The sequence below is a fragment of the Astatotilapia calliptera genome, chromosome 6 (assembly GCF_964374335.1).
Source record: "Astatotilapia calliptera chromosome 6, fAstCal68.1, whole genome shotgun sequence".
Classification (NCBI taxonomy): Eukaryota; Metazoa; Chordata; class Actinopteri; order Cichliformes; family Cichlidae; genus Astatotilapia; species Astatotilapia calliptera.
The window spans coordinates 15,625,878-15,645,281 of record NC_137427.1 but is presented as its reverse complement, the minus strand read 5'-3'; the positions used below and the strand labels follow the sequence as shown (position 1 = coordinate 15,645,281).

Here is a 19,404-nt window from a genome sequence, read left to right as displayed (position 1 = left end):
GTCCCTGTCTGCTGATAGATGGAAAGTGTTCCCCTTCCAGTTTAGTCATCCCTCTCACAAGAAAATGTGTTAAGCATACCATATGTAACAAATGCTCTCTCTTCATCTTTATTTCATGCACTCTGTTCCTGTTTTTGAGTGTGTTTGTGTGTTAGGGTCCTCCAACTCCCTTTAAATGCTGCAAAGGTTATTATATATATATAAGTTATATTCAGCTTATGCTATGAAGCACTGTGCAGATTTCTATGCATTCTCACACATGTGTTTCCACTTTAATTACACACTTTTTTTTTACATTATTTCTCATTTGTTACAATTTTTATTAAGTGACTTTTGCAGTGATTTAACTAGAGTACACTGTGCTAATGCACTGGAGCAGACTAAGTATAGTTAAGGGTGTTTTTAAATCCCCAATGTCGTCAGTGAGCTGGGTCTAATTCATAAACCATAAACAAGAAAAAGGAAATGCAGAAAGAAAGTCCACAGTACCAAGACTGTGTAGGAAACATGGGATAATAAACTCACTAAACATCAGGACTTTCTTCTCTTTTCATTACTAATTGCCAGCTTCTTCTGCAGCTACTGTAGCTTTACATCTGCACCTGGTTTTATCTGTGTCAGGCGATGTTCTGTTTCAAGGTAAAAACTCATTAATACTAGTGATAAGTACTACTGGAGGGAGTTAAAGTGCAGCTATTAAATGTTTAATATTTTCTGTGTCATATATTTAAAACAATATGCTGATTTTCTTTTTCTTTTCTTTTTTACATGAACACTTTTTTGTAATTTTTCTTTATGACACCACCACAATTCAATGTGTATAATTAAGGCTTAACTGCAGTGCAGGCTTTAAGCTAACAAACTAACATCATTTTACATACAAGGGTTGTTTTTAATACATGAACGAAAATGCATTGCAGAATCCATGACCATCACCAAATACTGTTTCTTTCCTTGCGATGCTCTGTCAGGCCTTTACTGCAGCTACCTTCAGTTTCTGCTTCTTTGTTTGATCGTAGTAGAGATTCAAACACTTCACAGTTCATCCTGATACTTCTATTAGCAGTCAGATCATCAGTGACGGCCATATAAGTCCATCTCATAATGCTGCCTCTGATGCATTATGTTTCATATCATTAGGAGCTCCTTTCCTTCTCCATACTGTTTTCTTCCCAACATGCTGGTTGTAACTTGCTGTAAACACTCTATGCTTAAATTCATTGTAGACTTTGACAATGGCGTGCCTACCTCCTCCTGTTGTTGAATTGGATAGATGTTGTGAAGTTGTTTTTCTTAACCACAGGAATACTTCTGTTATTCATGACTTCTCCTGTGTTTCAGGTCTTTTGGTGTCAGTGAATCAATCAATACTCTGACCAGAATGTAAGAATGTATCAGATTTGTGTCACTTTCAAAAACTTATGGGTCTCACTGCATACACCTTTGGAAGGTGACGCTAATTTTAAACATTACATTTGAAATAATGAGGTAAGCGTACGTACAAGTAATCCCTGTGAGCCCAAGGTTCAGACTTTAGACTGCTCTAAACACCAGGTTTCTGACAAGTTTTATAACTCTTAAATCTGCGTTATGTAAAAAAAAATGTTTTTTTTTCGGACCATGAACAGCCAAAAGGCAGCATGTTTGTTTGTTCAGACCACTTCCCAGGGGACTCTTGTGAACAGGACCTATGTGAAGCTAGATGTTCAACCAACCTAATGCTAAGAGAAAGCTACTTTATAAAGAGAGATGTGGAGAAGTCAGACCCAAAAGGCTGTAAACATATCACTGAAATACTTTTCTGGTAGGGAAAACTGGACAGCATAAATTGTGACTGAAGCTTTAGTTAAGACCATGGGCATGATTATAATGTAGCCGAGCTGCTCTTTGTAATTCTTCTATCACTTTCTAGCTTTGTGTATAACAAATGATAGCCCAGGGAGATAATATACAGACACTTAGAATCAGCAGGATAACATTTTGCTACTTTAACTGTGGTATTTCCACAGAGCCGACGTTTTCATATGAAAAGGGAGTTAGGGTAATTCCCTCACATCACCTCACCTATTACCAGGGACATGAGTATTTAGACACTGTTTGATACAGCTTGGTACTGAAGAATTAAGTCTACTGTTATATCCCAGGGTGTGCAGGTATTCAGTGTAATATTTCCACTGCTGTAATCTTTGCTCCTGTAAAAGGTACTAGAGCTAGCAGTAGAACTAAATGACAGTAGCTGTGTCAAGGCTATGTACCAGAACATTTGGGGGTACTTTTTTTAACCATGCAAAGCTACCCTAGTAGAGTCCAAGAAAAAAAGAAGCTGAAAATTAGCTCCTCTTTAACCAAGTGGTGGAAAATATGAGGGTACTACTAAAAAATGCACTATTATAGCTGTGAAAGAGTCTGTGACATTTCTACTAATATAGAATTTGACCTAATACCTCTTTCATTCTTCCACTGAAACAATTCTGTTTACCGCTGCAGGGGGTAGAGTTTGCCATTTTAAATGCATCTATCTCACTGATGATGCAACATTTTCCGAATGATTCCTTAAAAGTGGGCCAGTGATAATGTCTACATTTGGTTTGTAAGAGTCTGAATTGAGGCGGTGTGCCATGCCTTTGGGTATTTTTCTGAGTCTCGCAGACTGCTTTTTAAACATCAGTGATTTCTACTGTAGTGTGTGCATGTGCATGATTGTGTGTGTGTCTGTATTATGCATTTGTGCAGAATAAAATTAATGTATCCACACCCACAGACACACAAACAAAAGGTGCAAGAATTCCATGTTTGCACAGTGGATTCCTGTTGATAGAGCAGCACTATTCCCACAACCCACAGAGAGGGACAGCCTATGTGGGTGGTGGGCTGTCAGTCAAATCCTTATGTACAAGCGCAAGTGAAGGGAGTTTGAGATTTCACTGTCATCCTCAGACTGGTCCACTGCAGATCCCCCCCACCGCACCCCACCTTCTGACTCTGTTTCTGCTCCACCGGCCACAAAGGCTGCATACTTTGTGCATGTGGCTAGAGCTGACTGCAAATCATTGAGGTGAACAAATAAGGTAGCCTCAAGATAGCTAGTGTCCCTCCCTATTTGTTGAAGCTAATTCTGCACAGTGCCATAAGGTGTGTGTTGAGTGGGTGTTACCCGCTTTACTACATTGGGGTGGAGGGTGTTGTTTTATTTGTTATTGTACTGAATCCCAGCACACCGTGTAAATGTGGTAATGGGTAATGTAAAGCATAACATTAGATTACTACCACCTGGTGCTACTGATGCTGCGTCTGCTCCTGCTGCAGTACCGCTACCTGCCGCTGGATGCCACCGATGCATCCTGAGCACATTCAGCGCTCTCCATGGTGCTGAAACAATTACCAGAGCAAATCCTCAAATGCGCAATCTAAAGCTTAATGTGCAAAAAGTGTGCTTAAAGAAATTTAACCCAGCCTACATTGTAATTATAACCCGCTGTAATCACGGGCATTAAATAATGTGTCAAAACAGCTGCCGTCGCTCATTTCACCCATGGGTAGAGAAATACTGATGACCCTTTCAAATCCACCTGTGGGACTGAGTCACAACAGGGGGCTTTGATTAGCTGCGTGGGGGAAAGGTGTGCAACAGTTAACTGTACATACTTTGCACAAACTGAAGGAAAAAGACAGTGAAGCACGGAGCGATGTTTCAGTGCTCCTCATGGGAGAGTTGTGGGATGGCGTCATGCAGAAGTGAGTGCGACGCGGAGGGTCTCGACCATCCAGACCTGTCCATCGCTCCAGTGTCGAGGGACCAGCATCAAGTCAGTCACCGGTAGCTACAATGATACAGGAAATAAAATGAATTACCTCACAAATAAAAGAAGTACGTGTGTTTGTTAAAGAGCTTTTCAATTTATATGCTCGACGGAAAATTGGCTAATGAGATTGTCAGAAAAAAAACTTCATCTGGGAGACAGCCCAAATTCTCCAGCGTGTATTGTACAGCCAAATGAATAAGGAGCGAAAATTTCAGAGAAGGGAAAAATCACCTCACGTTTTTCCAAATCTAAAGGGAAATAAATAAATAAATGAATAAATTCTTATTTTCTTCTATATTTACTTACATTTATACTTCTAGTTAATAGTTTCTTTGTGTTTGTAGACCCTTTCAGAATATAATTAGGCAACATTAGTGTCTGTTTGTGAAGGACTGTGATTGTAAGTAATTTGCAATTTGGATGTTTGACATTCGCGCTTGGATTTTTCTTCTTTTAGTGTTTGTCCCCACTGTTAGAATCGGTTGCTCGTTGGCGGGGCTATTATTTTGAAAAGATTAGCCGGACGTTCAGCACTTCACCTGAGCCAGCTCGCCTCGTGAGAGCTGAACGGTAAGACCGGCTGGCTGGTTGGCCACACTCGCGCTGGGTGCGCTGCGAAGTTAAATCGACTACGAAGCTGTCTCTCCTCTTTTAAAACCAAGAGAGCGAGCGAATATACCGACCGACAAACAAACATCTTCCCTCACATGTTTTATCAAACGCCATTTTTTGTGCGTTTTTTCTTTTTTTTTTCTTTTTTGGTGAAGGACTCCAGAGCTTCGGCGCAACCCGCGGCGACTTCTCCTTCACCGTGCTCGCCTGGAGACGGAATATAACGCTTTAATGACATTTTCACTCCCGGATAAAGAAGCTCACTGAATGAAACTTTAGACTTTTTCTTCTGGATAGGTGAAGAAGCTCCGCTGTTTATTTTTCTATCTGTAGAAAAGGCGTGTTGTGCTGTGGACCGCTGTATGGGACGCACTTAAAAATGGTCGGTCACCTCAAGTTCCAGGTCGGGAGGTTAACAACGATGTCAGGACTCGCTGGTTTTGGAAAATGATTGCTGGCAGCACCGACGCTAAAATAATGGTCAGAAGATGTCTAGTAACGTTCAAACCGTTCAGGTGAGAACAAAGAGCTGACACAGTTTTCTTATAGCCTCCAGCATCGTGTGCATTCCCCCCTCGCTGCGTTTATGTTTAGCATGCAGTTTTATTTTTTGCTTGTTTTGTTTTTTGCTTTGTTTTTCTGACTGACTCAACTTCTGGCTGCACAGAGTTGCAAAGCCCTGAAAAATACAGTAATTCGGCAATGTGCACATGGAGGGCAGGGAAGGAGTGCATACATGTGTTGTCACTCATCAAAACACCCACACACCAGATGTTCCTCCTATCAATTCCACCTAAATCCATATGGATAAAGACTGTAAATGTTGATAGAGGGTCTGCACTATTTGCAAACCGTGCTCTAACTTGCTGTAGTTTCATATTGCGTGGATCGCTGATCTACACCTGTGTGGCTCTGTTGCATTGGACAGGATTCCTTATATATGAATAAAAGAGTTTATACTCAACTGAGTAGATCTGTCAGCCCTTCCTATTCAATTTTCTCTGATAGTGGCAGATTTTAAATCCTTAAGGTAATCCTTCCCCCTCCCTACAATTTGCCTTATACCCAGTTTCCATTGCTGAAAGTGTTACATGTATGTAGTAGGGTAAGGGAGCAAAGCTGTGCAATCTTTGAAAAAAAAAAAAGGGGTGGGGGTAGTAGGATGGGGGTGGGGTGATGGTTACATTCATGTTGCATGGAATTACTTCACCTGCCATCTACTCGGTAGATCAAGCATTAACTCAGAAACACATTCAGCTAAGCAGCTTTGTGATAAAGCCACACTAACCTCGACAGCACAGACAATGAGCGCTTGTTGCAGATTTGTGTAGTATCACATTTGAAATTATGCCAGATTCCATTATGTTTTTCCCTTAAAAAGCAGGTTGGTGAGATGAAGGTTCCCAGGGTCAATGCACAGATCCCCGAAAAAGCACAATAGTTGCAGTACATTAACCTTAAGTGATACCCCAAGGCTCAAGCCAAAAAAAAAAGTGCCAAAATGATACATGTGGAAACATAACCTCCAGTGAATTTTTATATGGTTCCGTTTCTGTGTATTAACTCCACAAATTAAGAGTCATTATGAGAATTTAGGCTCATTTAGGTGCCAGGAAAAGTTTCCTGGAAAACACCACAAGTAACACCTATTACCTACCATGCCTGGTAGAAATTCTCTCCCTTCAAAATCATCTACCTAGAGGCAAAATCTGATAAGTATATTTGTGAGGAAGCCAGTTAACTGATAGCACATCTCTCCCTCTGATCCAATTATAAGGAGCAGAACATTCACTTTAAGCCTGTTAATTAAAGCCTCGTCAGGCAGGACCGGGGCATAATCCTCTCATATCACCCACCTAACGCCACTTCGCAAAAACGGCTAAACGATAAGAGAGGAAACGTTTGCCCTAGGACAGCATTAGACCAGCCTCTGCACTCCCGCGTGAGCTGAAAATCTCTTTTTCTCTTTCCATTAGCCTGTTTCTTACAAACATCGCTGCCTTTGCCTCATCCTCTGCACACTCACACACACAAAATATTCCTGCATCTGGGATAAATTATAAAGAAAAGATAAAGTGGATTAAAAAAAACAAACAACCTTTGTGTTTAGCTATAAAAAAAAAATTGTCTCTGAGTAACCCCTTTATCTTTTCCAAACTGTCACTGCCCCACCTGCCCCCCCCCCCTTATCGCAATATTACAAAGCACTGACAAAAACAATGATTTCCAAATAACAGGCCATCTTCAGTAAAGGCCTGTACCAGATCGGGTTGACTTTTCTGCTTTCCTCACTGGTTTTCTGAGCAGATGCTTGTAGAGTAAGTGCATAATCCATGCAGGTGTAAGTATCTTCGGATCACGGCTTCACAGCGATGTCAAATAATCTCTTGATCACAATGACTGTATGGGTTTAAAGTCACATCGCATATTGAAGTGTTGCAGTTTGTTCCTCTGACAGTGATCAAGCTGTTCTAATACATTCCATAATATGCATGGAACAGATGGGGTGGGGTGGGGGGGGGTTAGTATTTCTTAATATTGCAGTTTCCTGGGAGAGACAAACAGCTAAATGATAAAGCAGAACAAATGAGAGCGTGCAGCAATGGTTAGATACTGAGACTTTGAAATAGCAACTGTGATTATGTTCTGTAAATCAATAAAGAAATTCTACACACACAAAAAGCCTGTTAACATCCTGACACTTTATTTATTCAAGCCATTCGCTGTAATCTTGACGGGCACGGTGATAATCACTTTAAAGTGTTGTTGAATAACCTGCTTTTGGCGCCAGAAAATAACGCTGAGAAGGAGGATTGGGAAGGCTCATGTCAAAATGTACTTGTGCACAAATTACTGTGTGTGTGTCCTGCGCTGTAAATAATTGAATTCAACCGTATAGCAGCTTGTATTTGGTGCAACCCATTAAACTCAAGCTACGATCAATATGACTTTTTCAGTTTTAGTGTGTTCTTGTGTTCAAGAAGGATGGAAAAAAAAGTTTCTCAAAGAAGAGAAGCTTTGCTGGATTATACCTGATTGCATTTTCTGTGACTCAGGACAGGACACACTGGCTCTATCTTGAAGTCAGAGTCGCTCCAGTGGCTTGCCAAACCGCCAAGCTGTATACTTAACAAATTATTCGACATCATCTCTATCCCTTTTGATTAGATCAGCTCAGCAAATGTTCTTTTAAGTGGTCGTTCCTCCTCAGTGTTGATAGTAATTTGTTTCCTCAATATTAAGAGGTTTAATTCAGAAACTGGTGTGACAGGAGCTGCTTACCATTTCTGGAAGTGCTGTCAGATTTTATAGTGGGCCAGGCATTCATGTAAACAACTCATGCCTGGCTCTGGAGGAAAAGCAAATATAAATTATTCATATATTTGTTTTCTTCTACCACTTTAAGTTCTGTCCAAAAATTTTATTTGTGTGAATTGCCATAGTGATATTACAAAATCATGCATTTTAAGATGGGTATAATTTGTATGGTTAAAGAATTTACCCCCCAAAATATACATGATTTAGAAATATGGCTTAAGTTGCTGAATTAACTGCTGTTTATTTTATTTTTGTTTATTGTCACTTAACCCAGTTTTTAGGGGGGGGGGTCCCCATTTGTGGAGGTTATCAGTGGAGCAACATTTTAAAAGTAGGGCTCGACTTGTTAGGCACAGAGGCTGACTGTTATTTTGTCCAGTGAATCAAAATCACTGACGGCCTTTCCTCGCTTCTTCCCCCAAAGACTCAGCATAATGAGATAACCTCTGATCCATATACACTGAAGAGAGTAACTTAACTAGGACAAGAATTATACAGACACCAAAGACCTGATTTTTAAACTCTTTTAAGCCAGCGATTGCATTCTCTCATGGTCGTCTAACCAGGCAGAACCGACACAGATCCTCACTTTCTTTTCCCCTCTGTTTTATGGTGACATTTTAAACATCTGATATTTGCCACAAAACAACGTTTTATGACAGAGGGCTGGCTGATGCCACTTTTTGTTTCAAAGACTTTAGTTAGCATTACACTTTCTTACCCGTTTTTAGCAACGTAATGCTTTTGGCTCCATTCTTCCTTCTTGATGCCTTTTTGCCCTCTCTCCCTGTGCACACCTTTCACATTGCATTAATAATCACTTGCTTTTTTTTTGCTTTTTTTTTTGCCCGCACTTAGCAACACATTATTTTGGCAGTTGTTCTTGATGTGTGCCAAGCAGTAATGTCACAACACTAGTTTGTTTCAAGTGCCCTTTGGCTTCGAGAGTCTTCTCTTCTATGTGCGATCACTGCTCCGTTTGTGCTCTGCCTTCTGGAACTTCTTCCTTTTTTTTTTGACTCTGTTCATGTCTCTTCTCCACATTTTCTCCCATCCTCTCATCTTTCTATTTTCCTCCTTTTTTTTGCTGTCAATCATTTTATTCAACTAAAACGTGTCTTCTGTAATTGTTGGCATTTTCATCTGTGTACAATCCTACTTTTTCTTTTCATGCTTTACACCTTTCATCATTTTTCCATTGTGTGGCTTAAAAATCTCCCTCTCTTATTTCTCTTTCTATTATTATATTATAATTATTATATTATATTCCAACTACTTTCCCACAATATCAATTTACCTGCCCATCTTGATAAATATGCTTTTCCTGTCTTAACTCCCCTTTTATCCTTTCCCCTCTCCTCCCACTGTGTTGCAGGATATTCGTGGTGGGAATAGGCTTCTTCAGCCTGTGTTTTCTAATGACCTCTCTGGGGGGGCAGTTCTCAGCAAAGAGACTGGGGGACTCCCCCTTTACCATCCGCACAGAAGGTAATGACATGTTTTGTGTGTGACAATGAGAGCCCGCTTGCAAGTATATGTGTGTAAAAGCTCTTCCTCTGAATTAAAATGTTTCATGTTTTAAAATTGGTATACTGCATAGAAATCATGAGGAGAAATTCAAATACCACTGCACAACCAGTGAAATTGTGAAACATTACACCAGTGTGACCTTTAGTGGGAAAGCTGCTGCTTTTTTACTTTAAAGACTCAGAATTCATCGAAAGCTGCAGTGGTTGGATTAAGATCTTTATTTCAAAAAACAGAAGAAGAACCTTGGTGTCTCCACACCTTTGCACACAACAGTACACTTGAAATGAATCTTAATCCCATTAAAACACATATAATATGTACAGTGGCAGAAACAATAGAATAGAATTCGCATCATTTTAATGTCTCCATGGGACATTTTGCTTTACAGGTTATATGCCAATACAGTATGTACATGGATCCATGTTTGCACACATGCATATGGTAAAACCCAACACTGGATCTAAATGCACACAAACTGTAAGGGAGAGGATTGAAAAACAAGAGCAGGACAAATGACTCTCTGAATCTGTTAAATCTGGAACTATATGTGTAAAGACTGCTGAGTGTCTGAAAGACTGGTTTGTGCAGTTGACAGGACCATCATTTCTACTTTACTGTTTGTTTATATTAAGAATATCAAACCAGCAAAATATAGAAAATTAACTTGAAAAATAATAAAACATCTTCATCAATGCATGCCTGTATTAAAACTTCTTCATATAAACTGGATATTTTTACCCCTCTGAGGGCCGACCACACACCCTGTCATCTGTTCCAAGTTCCTGGACACCAGAGCAGCAGCTATTACCCCACACAACACCTCACCTCTACTCTCATCCCATCCTCAGCATGTCTTTCTGCCTACTTCATAAATGCCGCAGTGTTGCCTTTTATCTTTCTCTCCACTGGATGTTTTTCATGTTACTGAGCTGGTTTGTAGAGCTAAGGACTCCACCTGTCTCCTGGACACTATGCCAAAAACCTTGGCCAAGATATCAACAAGTCTTTAGAAATTAGACTGGTACCCTCAGCTCTCAAATAGCTGCTGTTTGCTCCATTGTTAAAAAACCTTACTTGAACCCTGATAACCAAAGTCAAACCTTCCGTTCATGAGTAAAATCCTGGAAAGAGAAGCTGCTTCCCAACGCCACAAACTCTTTGAACCCTTGGATTCTGACACAGCACTAAGACTGCTCTCGTCAAGATTACAAATCACATCCTCTTTGCTGCAGACCCACATCAGCATCCCCATTCTCCTGGACTTTTCAGCAGCTTTTGGCAGTCTCTTATTCTATCCTCCTTGACTCTGTCCAACTATGTTCACCTCACAGATGTAGCGCTCTCCTGATTTCAGGATATCTTGCTGACAGGAGAGATCATGTCACCTGGATGTTCCTTGTCTAGTACAGTCAGGCAATGTCTCCCAAGAATCTGTGCTGTGACCTCTTCTTTTCATCATTTACCGCCACCATCCACTATTTTGAGCTGAGGTTCCACTACTATGCTGATGATACACAGTTAAATCTCAGCATTAAACACTCCAGTCAGCACCTTCCTCTGATCCTTATCAGGTTCTGGGAAACATCAAAATCTGAATGTCAACCAACTTTGTCAAGTTGAACAACAATAAAATCGAACTGTCGGTTGTTGTTTCTAAGCCATCGTCCTGAAAGTGGCTGATCATGGCCTTAATGTGAATATATTCTTCATTTCACCATCTCCAGATGTTTGCAACCTGGATGTTGTTCTGGACTCCACTCTCTAATTCTCATCACATATCAAATCTGTCTCTAAATCCACCTTCGACCATCTGAAAAACATCTCCAGACTTTGGCCTTGACTCCCAGACACAGCAGCTGAAACCCTCATTTATGCCATGTCCATGCTCCACAAAATCTATTGGACCTTCTGTTCCCCTAAACCCCATCTCAGACTCTGTGTTCACATGTTAAAGTCCTTCTCTCCATTCCCTCACACCAGGCTGTGGTCCTTTGGGACAGAGCCTCCAGCACTGTTGCTCCCACTCTCTGCAACATGTTCCTCCCTGAGTTCTGCAACACACTCAAAAAGCATTTGAAATGTCACCTACTCACTAAAGCCTTTGGCTGTTGACTCTTTAAAAAAAATGGTCTAAAGCAGCGGTCCCCAACCTTTTTTGCGCCACGGACCGGTTTATGCCCGACAATATTTTCACAGACTGTCCTTTAAGGTGTCGCGGATAAATACAACAAAATAAAACTAGTACCGGTACCGAAAAAAAGAAGATTTATTCATAACACACGTGAAAAGACCCAGGAAAACCGAGTTAACGATAAAAACGATAACAAAATAACGCTGAAAACCGATAAAAACCCTGAAAACCATCCATTTCACACCTGAGCCTCAACTCTCGCGGCCCGGTACCAAACGACTCACGGACCGGTACCGGTCCGAGGCCCGGGGGTTGGGGACCGCTGGTCTAAAGTAACCTTGGATTTCTTGAAATGCGCTATATAAATCTAAGCTATTATCATTATTACTGTTACGAGTTAAATCCTTAAATTTGACTCCACACATCACTTTGGCTGCTTCACTTACACTGCGTAGACACCAAGCTGTTGTCCAGCAAAGCCAAAACTCAACAATGAAATGTCTTAAATAAGCCTGCCAGCAATATCACATGAACAGGAGCGTAGGTTGACCACCACTGGTAAGGCAGAAAAAGAGAGAGTGCCATTGCAATCTCCTGCTGTCCAAGGTGTGAAGATAGAAAGTCAGAGTTCATTTTCTGGAGGCCAGCTACTTCCCACTACTGCTAGAGTTAAAATAAGAAACGCTGTGTCCTGAGGACATTTCCACATGTGTGTAGCATGTGTGTATGCTGTGCAGTAGTCAAAGCTTGCCGTGTGTCAGTTTGCGTGGGTGTGAGAGCAAGTTAAAGACGAAGCAAGAGTGTTCCTGTAAGTGTGAATCACTCAGGTGTTGGTGTGTGTGAGTGTGCAGTCTGTCAGAGAGAAAGATGAAGCAGTGAAAATGGAAACAGAAAATAGTGAGTTTAAATGAATGCAGAGAAACTGAAGCGTATTAAAGCTCAGGAGCACAGTGTGTGAGAGAGATAATGGGACAGAGGGAAAGGGGTCATTTGGGATTACTTTGCTTGTGATAAATTGAGATTACTTTGTTTGTGTGATAAATTGGGATTAATGCGTTTGTGTCAGTGTTTCTTAGCAAAATGTACTTGATTACTCAACCGCTCATGCACTGCAGCCTGCAAAGACATTTGGACCAAGCTCATTAAAAACTTGGTGTCCAGCTGCACTTACCCATAGCAGTTAACATTGTCTGTGTTTGATGGCATGGTTAAATGTATTTGTTTGTACCCACTGTGTACTTTAAATGTCTTTTTGTTTATCTATGCACAAAAAATGTCCCTATCTCTGTTATCCACTTTGCCCGGCAACATTTGTTTGTGTGTATGCCTTACTGTTTCACCTCCACTTCTGCCTTTTTGTGTGTCTCTGTGGTCTGCTGCCTCACACTGTTTTTGCTGATTTTCCGCTTTCTGTGTATTTGTGTGTGTTTGTGATGAGCCGGCAGGAAATTGGCTGTTAAATGGGGCGACAGTAGCAGTGTGGGACAAAATTGAAACCAGAGAGACTGAGAGCCCAATCCATCTGCTCTCTGTGAAATCAACCCCCTTAAAACAACTGGCCCTTTCATTAAGCCTCTACTCACCACCTGCAGAGCAGTAGACACACGCACACACACACACACACACACACACACACACACACACACACACACACACACACACACACACACAGAGTTGCACTCTTCTGCCAGTTCGTACATGTGACAACCTGCAATGTGACCAAATGAAAAATTATCTTCTTTTGCGGTTGAGGAACACCAAAGCAATTGCTTACAAAGCTTCGACATCTTTAAGAGTTCTGAGCAAATGTCTGTCCTCCTCCAGAACATCTTATGTACGTAAATGCGCGTTCCAACTTCTTATCTGGTGCGCGTCTTTTATTTTGACAGCGAATGCGCACCTTATGTGCAGCCCTGCTTATAAGGCTTGGTGTAGACTTCTGCAGGGAATCTTTGTAAAGGCTACAAAGATACCTGTAGAGCCTGATAGCGTTGCCTGGGTTCATGGTTGTGCTGGTGCATTTGGTGTTAATTATTGTGTATTTGTCCCTCAAACTTTGCCACTTCTTTGTGCTTTTCCTCACATCCATTCCGGTTTTGGCAATCTTCCTCCAGGAATTTGCTCCTTATATTGATGCTATGATTATTATTCCTTATTCCACACTGAGACAATGATTGTCATTCTCTCAATGACAAATTCCAAAACTGTGACAACAAAGTAGCTGCAATGTGCAGGAGGAATCGGCAGTACTAAGCACTCCCATCACAATAGCTGCGTCGACCTGTACTTACATTTCTAGGGAGACTCATGTCAGATTATGGAGTAGGGTTTCAAAGAAATTTGTGGTAACGACGCAGCTATGGCACAGATCTCCCAACTGAAGCACAAATCCCCAGTAAACTGTCAACAGATGATTGAGTTGTCATCTAAAAGGACATCTCTCCATAGAAAATTTATTTAGCTGTAGAAAATGAATGCTAGTCCTGTGAGATCACAGAACAGGATATTCGTAGGCCAAATGCTTCTATGCTTCTTGTTTTTTCCTCCATATTACAGTTTTTTACAGACGCTAGGACACATTTCTCAATACTTAGGTCGCGTTTGCAAAACTCCTCACACAGTGAGCATAACAGAAGTCTATGTGGGCTAAACTGAGGATCAGTTATCATTGTTTTGGCACAAAATGCATTCAATGACTACATCTCTCAAATTTCATGAATTATCTTCTCACTCAGACACAACAACTGCCAAAAATCTTTGTACGGACAGGACATTTTGCATGTGCTTACATACTGTTTTCAAAACTGTTAAACTTATGGCCAAAACAATAACACAATGCAAAACTTGAAAAGACAGCAAAATTCAACAACAATATTTTATTGAAACATATTTTAAATCTAAAAATGCAGTTTAACCAGCCACAGCTTATTCTCATTGTAGATGAACATCTACACAGGTGTTACTCCTTCAATTTTTCAACTCCTTCAATTCTGGCAGCCAGAAGATTATTTCCTAGGTGTATTGCCCTAGATGACATAAGATGTGATGTGGATGAGAACATGTGGCCAAATGGAGAAGACCGAGTAGATTAGCATTACTATTGTATGTGTATCAGTGGATGGTGTGTATACAAATTCTTGTATTTTGGGATTACTTAGTGCAAAAAAATAAAAAAATACATAAACAAATATTAACGAATTCTGCATGATGTCTGATTCATTCCAGTAACATATATTGAAATTATAAACAGAGATGTGTCCTTGTTTTACACAAGAAAACACTGTGTAATGCTACATGTTGTTAGTGTTTTTTAGGTCATTGTTTTGTGGGTGACAAAGTGTGTTTGTCGGCTGTCAACCTTTGCTAGTGTTCTGGAAGAATGAGGTTATTTGAGACCTGAATGAAGTGTTTTGGTAGTTGTAGTGCATTTTGAATGTGAAATGAACTGCTTTGCCAAGCTGACGGTCAGTTAGGAGGATTGTGTGAAGAGTTTTGCAAAAGTGAACTAAGTATTGAGAAATGTGTCCTAGCGTCTGTAAAAAACTGTAATGTTAAAGTGGCCACTACACACAGTTAAGGAGGAGAATCATTTTTGGAATAGAAAAGTAAAAATTTTACGATTAGCATAATATTGCTTTTAAAAGCTTTGAATTGAGCATTCCAAAACCGAAGGTTCATTTTGTGAAGCAAATGCTATCATTCGCTTAAGTGCTATTTTGTAGAGCTATAATCAGCAGCAGTAGCCCATAGAAACATAATTAGCTTTGTTTTTTATTTAGATGCTTTTCTATTTTTACTTTAGTACTTGATAATAATAAAGCAATTTTACAGCTTGACAATAATACAGCTGAGATACAAGTTATAGGTTTAAAATTTCAGAGAGAAAAAAGAGAAACTGGCCACAAAATGAAGTGTGTTTTAGTTGTCTTTATAATTTTTCCTCAATCGATGGGCTCAATTCTCTCAGCAGAAAAGTCACTCTCACCACTCTTTATGAACAAAACAGTTAGGGCGTTTTTCATAACACAGACTCACCTGTGCAAAAGGCACTCAAACAATCAAAAACCTTTTTTCACATTTGTCAAAACATGAATAGTCAGTCAGTCACTTCAACTCTGCGATAAATGAAAAGAAACCTTTCACCACCCTTAAAAGACTGAACCATCAAAATGTTTCGTTTTTTAAAAATCCAAAAGAGTTCTTTAAAAAATGTGGGTTTCAGAAGCAAAATGAAATGTAAAGGAATTTTTAAAAAATCTTTAAAGCGGTTCATTTGTGAACGTCTTAATGACCTCTTCTGTCCTGTGCCAGGAATAGTTATTGGAGAAGAAAAGGTTTTGGTGATGACCCTTATCTCTGTACTAAGTTTAAATAAAGTTGTACCTTATTATGTTTTTAAATGCACAAATGCAAAATACTTAATCTAATCTCTTAAATAATTATAACAACAATGGCAATAATAATAGTAATAATAATAAAAAAAAAATTTAATTATTTTATAAATGTTTTTTTTTTTTTTATAAATTAATCTTCAACATAAGTTTCTTTACTCACAAGTCACAAAGACAGTGGTGGCAGATTATTTAAAATGATATTTTGTTGATATGGCAACAGGACACAGATGGTTGCTGGATGGTTGCTGAGTTGCCTACTAACTATCACATGTAGCGTTACTTCCATTATGTTAGCTTTAAGTGTTTATATAACATTAGCAATTGCAAACATTTCAGCCTTTGGAACGCAGCTGATTTGAAAACGGTGCTGCACGTCCTGTTTTGCTGTGGTGGTGTCTTTATAATTTTTTCCAGTATATGGTATACTGGTACACAGAAGGAACAGGGTCAACAGAGGCTGGTTACAGGTGTTGTTACCAGGAAAAACAGTATGTTAAAAGCAAAAGATTTAGAGAATAGTTAGTCTGTCTCAATACTGTTGATCAATGCCAGGTGTCTCAAATAAAATTGTAACAGGTATTTCAGGATAACAGAGCAAAGTCCTTCCAGAAGTCTTACTGCAGATACAATAGCCATCCTCTTCTACATGTAGGTTGTTGTTTTTCCTGGCATGTTTAGCTTCTGCTTGTAGGTGACTGTGGCTTCTGTCAGTACTGGAAAAATTGCAATCTTGGTTGATAGGGTATCTATGGTAATAAATGAAAATGAGTACCGCTTTGTTTCAGAATTTTTGTTGGTATTGTAAGTATCAGTTGTGCAGACATTCCTATGTCAAACACACACATACACATGTCTGAAAATAATTACTTTACTTCATCAAGGGCAAGAGGTTTGTTTCTTTCAAAGGTCATGATGGGAACCGCATCATACGCAGGTGACAGTGTGTGCTGAAAAAGACTAGAATGTGGAAAAAACTAATGTCCTTCAGAGCTCACAGCAATTGTTAAGTCGTTTCTTTTGCCTCAGTATTCATATATTCCACTTTAACTGTCATTGTGTATAAGCCTCTTTTCTTTCAGTGTTTGGGATGTCTGAGTCAGGTGCTGTCATCTCATTTTAATAGTCAACCATGATGTGATGACTGCATTCCATCAGAAGTATACACGGGGCTTTTCTTTATATAAATCAAATTTATAGGATTTCATATCACACTGTGGCATAGTCATTTTTATAGAGATTTCAGTTTGCTGTTTATACACAATAACAGACAAATTTGTGTAAGGCTTTGTCACCTTAGTGGGAGCTACGCTGATAGTTATTGTTTGGGTATTAGCTGCATTTCGTTGCCACCTCTAGCTTCTGTGGATTATCGGCTTCCACTGGATGTTCAGACTACAGGGTTTTCGCTCAAATCCCCATTTCTCCTCAATGACTCATCAAGAGCTGCGAGCCGGATATGGAGAGGTAGGGGGCTCAATAGTGAAAATGCGGAGGATGAGGGAGGTGTCAGAAGAATAGATACTGCACGTGCTTGACTCTCTGATATGGCAAAAGAATTAGATCTTTCAAGGTTACATTGCTCACCAAAGGGAACGAGAAGGAAAAACAGGGTGAAAAGGGTACGTAAACACATGCTTGGTTGCAATCACTAGACACGGGGAACATTTAGCTTTATCATAGTCCCTCCCTGTGGAGTTTGTTCATACATTACATTACAAAAATGACCCATGACAGTCTCTTTACCCTGAGTATGTTTTTGGATACAATGTTTCCACACTGTTTAGATGAGACCCTAATGGAACAGATAATATAACGGTAGATTTTCTGCCTTGGTTTTACATTTTGTGGCTTTACCATCTGCCTGTTTGAAACTGTTATCATTCAAATACCAGAAATTATAGGCTGTATGCAATAGAACAGTTATTGACGAGAGCAGAAGGCTCTGTTTGGAAATGATGCTGTGCTTAGACCCAAGCAGCGGCCGAGACTAATGGTTGCTTGAATCGCATTAAATTGAGTTTTGTGATGTTCGTCTCAAAGTTTCCATGCCATCAGCTATAAGGACTCATGCTAGTGTGACACATGCTCAGAAAATATTTTTATTTGTGCCCTACAAGAATTGCAGTGTCAAATTTACACTAAAAGCAACTGCAACGTGCATGCATATACACTTTGATGATTATGAAGTGTATTATTTAATGTATACATATATTTCAGTAAATCAGCATGCAGTATAGTAGGTACCAGTCAAGCATATCACCCCCCCTCGTGTAATTTTTTTTCCCACACTGGATGTTCATTTCCATCATACGCTCCCTGCAGTTATGTTTCCTTCTCATCGCTTCATGTCGAACAAATCTGGCATGACAATCTTTCGCATGTCGCTGGTGCTAGGTGCAGCGGAGGAGTCACTTGGGGAGTACACTTTGTCAGTGCACACATAGCCTGTGGTGTTTGAACGGACTGTGGAAGTGTGTGGGTTTAGGGTTTGTGAATCTGTCTCGGTAACACCATCCATGTAGGTACAAAGTTCTAAAAAAATAAAATGATCTGGAAGTGATTAAATGTTTAAGGTAATAATAATAATAATAATAATAATAATAATAATAATAATAATAATAATAATAATGATGATGATGATAATATAATATATTTAATAATATGTTGATTGTAATAGCACTTTAAAATAATGTTATACTTTTAAGCATTAGTAAGTGCTTAATTTGTCATTTATATATCATTCGTCCTCCTTAGTTTGTCATTTGTCATACAGATACATTTATTCATCTGTTACTGTTACACCATGTACTGCTATCACTGCTACTACATCACTGCTAGTAATAATAATCATAATCACAGTGATAATGATATATTTGTATTTATAAATGGTATACTAAGAAGGAGTAATGTTATATAAATGATGAATTAGGCACTGTTACTAATTATTAATAATGCTTAATAGTGTGACATTATTGTAAAGCGCTACCCTAAAGTCCAAAAATAGACAACTTTCCCTTTACCATTGCCTTTGTCCATTAAATTCAAACTCATCATTTATTTATATCAAATACATACAAATACATAAATTATACCTTAAAAACTAATTAATGACAGCCATTGGAGATTTTGGTGTACTTCAGCATTGAACTGATTTTTTTAACCATCATCTATAAAAGCTAAGAAAAGTTGTTTATTCCTTAAGTCTGTGCCACAGAGGCTGGAAGTGCAAAATTGTTTTTCCCAATATTTATGGGAAACATGCCAAGATATTAATGTAAAGTAATAGTCAAATACATCTTTTCAGTTTGACCTTTAAGTACAATATGTTGGTAATTGGGCAGCGCTATTTAGAATCTAAATACCATCTGCATTCATAACTGTCCTTACCAACTTTGTTTCCCCTTTCTACAAACTTCAGGTCATTCACAGTGGTAGTTCTTTTTTAGCCCATTCCTAACACCAATACATATTAATGGAAAACCTTATCCAATTTCCAAGTAAAGAGGGCCATTGTTCTGATCTAAGTGCTATTACCCTGCTATAAATGAGAAATTTCTCCAAAGCACATTATATTATGGTTATGTCCCAGGGAAGGTTACTCTGCAGCAATATGCTG

General features: G+C 39.3%; 1 protein-coding gene across 1 annotated transcript in view; it reads left to right on the top strand.

Moving 5' to 3' along the window:
• The first annotated feature begins 4,397 nt into the window (after nucleotides 1-4,397).
• Nucleotides 4,398-19,404, top strand: part of LOC113023992 (alpha-1,6-mannosylglycoprotein 6-beta-N-acetylglucosaminyltransferase B-like) — a 126,400-nt gene continuing 111,393 nt past the window's right edge. The window contains exons 1-2 of the mRNA XM_026170530.2: nucleotides 4,398-4,930; nucleotides 9,109-9,221. Coding sequence (XP_026026315.2) covers nucleotides 4,863-4,930; nucleotides 9,109-9,221 — 181 coding nt within the window. The 5' untranslated portion in view covers nucleotides 4,398-4,862. The remainder of the gene's footprint in view (nucleotides 4,931-9,108; nucleotides 9,222-19,404) is intronic.